At 43.9% G+C, this 9,168-nt stretch overlaps 1 protein-coding gene across 1 annotated transcript; it reads right to left on the reverse strand.

Annotated features, from left to right (window-relative positions):
- Positions 1-3,932: 3,932 nt before the first annotated feature.
- Positions 3,933-6,751, reverse strand: LOC123491004 (cysteine-rich secretory protein LCCL domain-containing 2-like). Its single transcript, XM_045220800.1, has 2 exons — positions 6,631-6,751; positions 3,933-4,443 (listed from the first exon to the last, which is right to left on the reverse strand). Exon 2 carries the CDS (start codon positions 4,326-4,328, stop codon positions 3,969-3,971), a length of 360 nt encoding a protein of 119 aa, XP_045076735.1. The 5' UTR covers positions 4,329-4,443; positions 6,631-6,751; the 3' UTR covers positions 3,933-3,968.
- Between the last annotated feature and the right edge of the window lie 2,417 nt (positions 6,752-9,168).

The following is a 9,168-nucleotide window of genomic DNA, read 5'->3' on the forward strand; positions in this document are numbered from 1 at the left end:
ACAGTGGGGGAAAAAAAGTATTTAGTCAGCCACCAATTGTGCAAGTTCACCCACTTAAAAAGATGAGAGAGGCCTGTAATTTTCATCATAGGTACATGTCAACTATGACAGACAAAATGAGAAAAAGATTTCCTGAAAATCACATTGTAGGATTTTTTATGAATTTACTTGCAAATTATGGTGGAAAATAAGTATTTGGTCAATAACTCAAGTTTCTCAACCCTTTGTTGGCAATGACACAGGTCAAACGTTTTCTGTAAGTCTTCACAAGGTTTTCACACACTGTTGCTGGTATTTTGGCCCATTCCTCCATGCAGATCTCCTCTAGAGCAGTGATGTTTTGGGGCTGTCGCTGGGCAACACGGACTTTCAACTCCCTCCAAAGATTTACTATGGGGTTGAAATCTGGAGACTGGCTAGGCCACTCCAGGACCTTGAAATGCTTCTTACGAAGCCACTCCTTCGTTGCCCGGGCGGTGTGTTTGGGATCATTGTCATGCTGAAAGACCCAGCGCCACGTTTCGTCTTCAATGCCCTTGCTGATGGAGGTTTTCACTCAAAATCTCACGATACATGGCCCCATTCATTCTTTCCTTTACACGGATCAGTCGTCCTGGTCCCTTTGCAGAAAAACAGCCCCAAAGCATGATGTTTCCACCCCCATGCTTCACAATAGGTATGGTGTTCTTTGGATGCAACCTCAGCATTCTTTGTCCTCCAAACACGACGAGTTGAGTTTTTACCAAAAAGTTATATTTTGGTTTCATCTGACCATATGACATTCTCCCAATCCTCTTCTGGATCATCCAAATGCACTCTAGCAAACTTCAGACGGGCCTGGAAATGTACTGGCTTAAGCAGGGGACACGTCTGGCACTGCAGGATTGTGTCCCTGGCGCGTAGTGTGTTACTGATGGTAGGCTTTGTTACTTTGGTCCCAGCTCTCTGCAGGTCATTCACTAGGTCCCCCGTGTGGTTCTGGGATTTTTGCTCACCGTTCTTGTGATCATTTTGACCCACGGGGTGAGATCTTGCGTGGAGCCCCAGATCGAGGGAGATTATCAGTGGTCTTGTATGTCTTCCATTTCTAATAATTGCTCCCACAGTTGATGTCTTCAAACCAAGCTGCTTACCTATTGCAGATTCAGTCTTCCCAGCCTGGTGCAGGTCCCACAATTTTGTTTATGGTGTCCTTTGACAGCTCTTTGGTCTTGGCCATAGTGGAGTTTGGAGGTGACTGTTTGAGGTTGTGGACAGGTGTCTTTTATACTGATAACAAGTTCAAACAGGTGCCATTAATACAGGTAACGAGTGGAGGACAGAGGAGCCTCTTAAAGAAGAAGTTACAGGTCTGTGAGAGCCAGAAATCTTGCTTGTTTGTAGGTGACCAAATACTTATTTTCCACCATAATTTGCAATAAATTCCATAAAAATCCTACAATGTGATGTTCTGGATTTTTTTTCCTCAATTTGTCTGTCATAGTTGACGTGTACCTATGATGAAAATTACAGGCCTCTCTCATCTTTTTAAGTGGGAGAACTTGCACAATTGGTGGCTGACTAAATACTTTTTTTCCCCACTGTCTTTCACACACATATACTTCCACGTCCACGAAGGTTCTAGCATCAGGCAGGGCCATGACTACACCAGTGAGAGGAACCAATTAAGTTCCTGACAAGCAACAGAGATGTATTGGCTGTCTAGATGTGCAAGGAGTTGACTCCGCCTAGTTGGAGGGTATAAATATATGTGCTTGCATAATCATGTCTTTGTCTTTGCAGCTGTAAACTTAGTTTGAGCTTTTTCTAGTTGTCCGTGAGTTTTTACTTTGTTTGTTCAGAACCTAACAGTAGTAAAACCAACACCCTCCCATCAAAAGTGGAGCCTATAAACACTCACCTACATTATATCGCTGACCCATATACACTACCGTTCAAAAGTTTGGGGTCACTTAGAAATGTCCTTGTTTTCCATGAAAACATACATGAAATGAGTTTGAATAGGAAATATAGCAAAATGAATAGGAAATGTAGTCATTGACAAGGTTAGAAATAATGATTTTTAATTGAAATAATAATTGTGTCCTTCAAACTTTGCTTTCGTCAAAGAATCCTCCATTTGCAGCAATTACAGTCTTGCAGACCTTTGGCATTCTAGTTGTCAATTTGTATTCTGAAGAGATTTCACCCCATGCTTCCTGAAGCACCTAACACAAGTTGGATTGGCTTGATGGGCATTTCTTACGTACCATACGGTCAAGCTGCTCCCACAACAGCTCAATAGGGTTGAGATCCGGTGACTGTGCTGGCCACTCCATTATAGACAGAATACCAGCTGACTGCTTCTTCCTTAAATAGTTATTGCATAGTTTGGAGCTGTGCTTTGGGTCAATGTCCTGTTGTAGGAGGAAATTGGCTCCAATCAAGTGCCGTCCACAGGGTATGGCATGGCGTTGCAAAATGGAGTGATAGCCTTCCTTCTTCAAGATCTGTTTTACCCTGTACAAATCTCCCACTTTACCACCATCAAAGCACCCCCAGACAATCACATTGCCTCCAGCATGCTTGACAGATGGCATCAAGCACTCCTCCAACATCTTTTCATTTGGTCTGCGTCTCACAAAGTTCTTCTTTGTGATCCGAACACCTCAAACTTCGATTTGTCTGTCCATAACACTTTTTTTCAATCTTCCTCTGTCCAGTGTCTGTGTTCTTTTGCCCATATAAATATTTTATTTTTATTTGCCAGTCTGAGATATGGCTTTTTCTTTGCAACTCTGCCTAGAAGGTCAGCATCCCGGAGTCGCCTCTTCCCTGTTGACGTTGAGACTGGTGTTCTGCGGGTACTATTTAATGAAGCTGCCAGTTGAGGACCTGTGAGGCGTCTGTTTCTCAAACTAGACACTAATGTATTTGTCCTCTTGCTCAGTTGTGCACCGGGGCCTCCCACTCATCTTTCTATTCTGGTTAGAGACAGTTTGCACTGTTCCGTGAAGGAAGTAGTACACAGCGTTGTACGAGATCTTCAGTATCTTGACAATTACTCACATGTAATAGCCTTCATTTCTCAGAACAAGAATAGACTGACGAGTTTCAGAAGAATGTTCTTTGTTTCTGGCCATTTTGAGCCTGTAATCGAACCCACAATTGCTGATGCTCCAGATACTCAACTAGTCTCAAGAAAGCCAGTTTTATTGCTTCTTTAATCAGCACAACAGTTTTCAGCTGTTGTATAATAGCAAAAGCTAACATAATAGCAAAAGCGTTTTCTAATGATCAGTTAGCCTTTTAAAATGATATACTAGGATTAGCAAACAAAACGTGCAATTGGAACACAGGACTGATAGTTGCTGATAATGGGCCTCTGTACGCCTATGTAGATATTCCATTAAAAATCAGCAGTTTCCAGCTACAATAGCCATTTACAACATTAACAATGTCTACACTGTATTTCTAATCAATTTGATGTTATTTTAATGGGCCAAAAAAAACAAGGACATTTCTAAGCGACCCCAAACTTTTGAACGGTAGTGTACATAAGACCTTGGTATTGCCTGAGTAGCAGAGACTGACATTTACCTCCATCTCTCTGTACTATCTAATATTAATACATTGCTTATATTTGTCCTATTTCACAAGTGTGAATTGGAAATGTGTTTTTTTTTGCATATCCCAACTCTCCCTGAGACACCTTTGGAGAGTAGGGTCACAGCCAGGGTCTGCCATTATCAACAGCAACCCTAGAGCAATTAGGGATTTTTCACCTTGTCAGATCAGGGATTCGAACTAGCAACCTTTCGCTTTCTGGCCCAACGCTCGAACCGCTAGGCTACCTGCCACCCACCTGCTATTCATTATCTTTCTGTGCCTCCAGCTAGTGAAACAACCTCCAACCCGTCACTTTCACTATGTATTCCACATGTAATAGCAGTTGTTGCTCTACAGTAGTGTGTGAATAGTGACCCTCTTTACAGTGTATTGATAGCGTATCTGTGAGGGTGATGATAGCTAAAGCTACAGTATGCACATGTCAGGAAGGAGGCGTGTCTCACCATGTACTCCATGTTGGATGCGGTGGGGTAGACTCCTCCCCTCAGTTTGTTGTGCAGTTGGAGGAGCTCCCCACGGTCCGTCCACTGGATGGCCCGTCGCGTCCTACTGCCCGCTGTGTTATCGGTGCTGTTCTGGTCATCCTGGTACCGGCTCAGTAGCTGCCGCAGCTCATTGGAGTCGGGCAGGAAGAGAGCAGCTCCTTCCCTGGCAGAGAGGACCAGGAGGGTGAGGGCGAGTGTGAGGGCGGACAGCCAGCAGGGTATGGCAGCAGTCATCTCCGGTCTCTGGGACGGGTCTCTGGGCGTCTGTATGTAGGGCTCTGGGCAGGCTGGGCAGACTACAGTGGGCAACCTTGTGTGAGCTCTGGTCCTGAGCGCTGCAGACACGATGCTGTGGGGAGAAAACACACTGTGAGCCGGCCAGCCAACAAAGCAGGTTACAGAGCAGAGCACATGGCCAGACAGACGACTGAGCTAACGCAAGAGGCGCATGCTCCATGAGTCCTGGCACCAAACATTGGACAGCAAACATCTCCGTCAATTGCTGTTGCCTCACTACTTCCAAAAGAAGTGAATGAGGCCATCAATATGAAACCTCAGCAACTACCTGCAAATAACTCTGGTTTTTGCCATGGGAAACAGTGTATTAGAGGTATTGATCCATTTCAATTGAGGCATTTTCACAGGTTGCAACACATCATTCAGGGAAATGATGTCACAGCAGATCTCACCACATTGAGAACAAGTTGCATAACTATTACCACAAGAACAAAGTGGAGTCCCGAGAGATTTTGCAACAATTATCCACAGTACTGTAGCATTCACTGGTGAAGAAATTGAATTAGTGGTATTACTCCATATCAAAGGATACACTCTCTCTCTACAAGGCTTGCCGTAGTCAGACAACAGCTCATCGGTTTAATCTCCACATTGTACCTGATCTTCAGCTTAGCCAAATCCTTTCAAAGCTCTTTTCAGCTCTATCAAAATACAGCAATTAACTGGGGATATCCTTTCAGATCCATAATAATGACTGATTGTAATCTTCCATCGATTGCTCAACACAGTGACTTAGACCTGGGGTCTGGCGCATAAGGAAATGTTGCTTCTTTTGTCAGAATCTTACTCAGCCCCTCTGGAACTATGATCTACCAGTAAACATGACTGCAGATATTTTATTGAAGCCATTAATTGTCCTTAATGGCCCTGGATTCCAGAGTGATATATAAATCAGGGGTGGAAAGACAGTAATCAGTCAGGTTCACGCTCCCGGGCACAGAAGCATAATTTCTGTGACCTCTCTCTGATCCTCCTCTGGCTGACCTGCAAAATCACCATCTAAAACTATAGAGGGAGAGAGGGAGTAGGGAAGAACTACAGCAGAGAGGGTTATTAGTTAATGAGAGAGAATGATGGATAGAGAGATGAAAATAGATAGAGGGAGAGAAAGACAAATAAAGAGAGAGGGGGAGAGAGACAGAGATGCAGAGTTCTTTACTAAAACAGAAGATTTTAGTATGAATAAGAGGTAGTGTGTGGTTCTCATCCTCCTTGCCACAGCACACAGGGCTCACAGGGCAGGCTCCCAGCCTCAGCCTCAGCCACCACCCCATTGGCCAGGAGAAGACAAACAGCAGGGCTACTAAATCAGCCGGCAGGAGAAGGCATGGCAGAGAGAGACACGGAGAGAGGGAGAGAGAAGGAAAGCGAGAGAGAGAGAGAGCAGTCATTGCTCTGCTCCCTGCACCCTTCAATTCCTCCTCCTCTCTCTCAGCTTGGAACGGCGGCTTGAGGTCTGACGGCAGGTCTGTATCAACACACTGTCACAGCACCAAGCAGCCCCAGCCAGCGATGGGAGCCAGCCGGCCGGCCTGAGGCAGCCCAACCATCCCACCGCGCCCCTCCTCTGGCCCTCTCTTTGTTTCCCTGCCTACCTTCTCACACCAAACCTCCACCAGCCTTTATTCTGGGCCTTTCTCATCATTCTCATGAATGTTATACCTGAGTGGCAGACAGAGCAGCCAGGCACACACACACACTGGCCACCCTGCCTACATATACAGGAGCCTGGAGGACTCTCACCTGCTGGCTCTGCAGTCCTCTACTGCCCAGGAGTGTCACACATCAACACAGCTCCCCTTGGATAAGTTGACAACACATGCTCCTAGGTAAGCCTGACTCAAAACAGGTATATTGTTGATATAGGCTACTTACTGTATGCAGTTTTCATTAAATTGCTCCCTAGGAATTGACACCTGGGATTGACATTATAGCACAGAAGCGGAAATGTGGACAGTGATGATGGCCGGAGCACTGCACTTGCATGTGTTATAACAATGTTCAAGACAATATTGAAATGTTTAGCATTTCATGACAGGCTAATTCATTTACAACAGCATTGATGAAAGAAAACATTTGTTTTTTAAATACATTAACATATTCTTATCAAATCTGAACATCAATTATTTGGGGAAACTTTCCTCCTTACACTGTAAACTGTTTGAACTCAGTGGCACCCAAAAGCATATAATTACATGGTGCAGAATAAATCTAATTAAATGTAGAAAAACATGCTTACCTCAATCACTGGTTTATCCGGCAATTATCCAAAAGCTTCTGCGCCGGTTCAGTATTTCCCGTTTGCTAAATTGGTGCTGAAGTGGAGCTGTACTCGTTGGCTGCGGTCCTAGAGAGCAGAGTAACTTGGTAACTTTTGACTGACGTTAAAGCGGCAGCTCAGTGCTTTATATAGAGGAGACCCCGCTGAACGAGTGAGGAGGGAAACTAATCTTAACTCTTCTTTCTTTAGTCACTCCCCCAGCTCCCTCCTCAAGAAGGCTATGTTCTTGGCAAGCATCCTGCGCTATGACGATTGATGTCGAAAGGAAAACGCAAAGTATGTAATTCACTACGAACCAGAGCAATCGAAATGCGTAGTAGAGTTTTGTATAACTTTTCTGTTTCTTTTCCAATTCAAACATGTTGCCAGAGTTTCTTCAAGACAGTTAATCGATAATTACCATTAGCCTATCATAAACATTATTGCATGACTATATATCATTATAGTCGGATACATATAATTCATAATTCCACATACGATATTATTATAATTTGATCTATTTTGATAGTGATAATAATATACACTACCGGTCAAAAGTTTTAGAACACCTAGTCATTCAAGGATTTGTCTTTATTTTACTATTTTCTACATTGTAGAATAATAGTGAAGACCTCAAAACTATGAAATAATACATATGGAATCATGTAGTAACCCAAATAGTATAAAATAAATCAAAATATATTTTATATTTGAGAATCTTCAAATAGCCACCCTTTGCCTTGATGACAGCTTTGCACACTCTAGGCATTCTCTCAACCAGCTTCGTGAGGTAGTCACCTGGAATGCATTTCAATTAACAGGTGTGCCTTCTTAAAAGTTAATTTGTGGAATTTATTTCCTTCTTAATGCATTTGAGCCAATCAGTTGTGTTGTGACAAGGTAGGGGAGGTATACAGAAGATGGCCCTATTTGGTAAAAGACCAAGTCCATATTATGGCAAGAACAGCTCAAATAAGCAAAGAGAAGCGACAGTCCATCATTACTTTAAGACATGAAGGTCAGTCAATACGGAACATTTCAAGAACTTTGAAAGTTTCTTCAAGTGCAGTCGCAAAAACCATCAAGCGCTATGATGGAATTGCTAAATATATACAGTGAGGAAAAAAAGTATTTGATCCCCTGCTGATTTTGTACATTTGCCCACTGACAAAGACATGATCAGTCTATAATTTTAATGGTAGGTTTATTTGAACAGTGAGAGACAGAATAACAACAAAAAAATCCAGAAAATGCATGTAAAAATGTTATAAATTGATTTGCATTTTAATGAGGAAAATAAGTATTTGACCCCTCTGCAAAAACATGACTTAGTACTTGTTGGCAAAACCCTTGTTGGCAATCACAGAGGTCAGACGTTTCTTGTAGTTGGCCACCAGGTTTGCACACATCTCAGGAGGGATTTTGTTCCACTCCTCTTTGCAGATCTTCTCCAAGATATTAAGGTTTCGAGACTGACGTTTGGCAACTCGAACCTTCAGCTCCCTCCACAGATTTTCTATGGGATTTAGGTCTGGAGACTGGCTAGGCCACTCCAGGACCTTAATGTGCTTCTTCTTGAGCCACTCCTTTGTTGCCTTGGCCGTGTGTTTTGGGTCATTGTCATGCTGGAATACCCATCCACGACCCATTTTCAATGCCCTGGCTGAGGGAAGGAGGTTCTCACCCAAGATTTGACGGTACATGGCCCCATCCATCGTCCCTTTGATGCGGTGAAGTTGTCCTGTCCCCCTTAGCAGAAAATCACCCCCAAAGCATAATGTTTCCACCTCCATGTTTGACGGTGGGGATGGTGTTCTTGGGGTCATAGGCAGCATTCCTCCTCCCCTCCAAACACGGCGAGTTGAGTTGATGCCAAAGAGCTCCATTTTGGTCTCATCTGACCCACAACACTTTCACCCAGTTCTCCTCTGAATCATTCAGATGTTCATTGGCAAACTTCAGACGGCCCTGTATATGTGCTTTCTTGAGCAGGGGGAACCTTGGCGCTGCAGGATTTCAGTCCTTCACGGCGTAGTGTGTTACCAATTGTTTTCTTGGTGACTATGGTCCCAGCTGCCTTGAGATCATTGGACAAGATCCTCCCGTGTAGTTCTGGGCTGATTCCTCACTGTTCTCATGATCATTGCAACTCCACGAGGTGAGATCTTGCATGGAGCCCCAGGCCGAGGGAGATTGACAGTTCTTTTGCGTTTCTTCCATTTTGCGAATAATCACACCAACTGTTGTCACCTTCTCACCAAGCTGCTTGGCGATGGTCTTGTAGCCCATTCCAGCCTTGTGTAGGTCTACAATCTTGTCCCTGACATCCTTGGAGAGCTCTTTGGTCTTGGCCATGGTGGAGAGATTGGAATCTGATTGATTGATTGCTTCTGTGGACAGGTGTTCTTTATACGGGTAACAAGCTGAGATTAGGAGCACTCCCCCTTTAAGAGTGTGCTCCTAATCTCAGCTCGTTACCTGTATAAAAGACACCTGGGAGCCAGAAATCTTTCTGAT

Source organism: Coregonus clupeaformis, unplaced genomic scaffold (assembly GCF_020615455.1).
Source record: "Coregonus clupeaformis isolate EN_2021a unplaced genomic scaffold, ASM2061545v1 scaf6398, whole genome shotgun sequence".
NCBI classification, from domain to species: domain Eukaryota; kingdom Metazoa; phylum Chordata; class Actinopteri; order Salmoniformes; family Salmonidae; genus Coregonus; species Coregonus clupeaformis.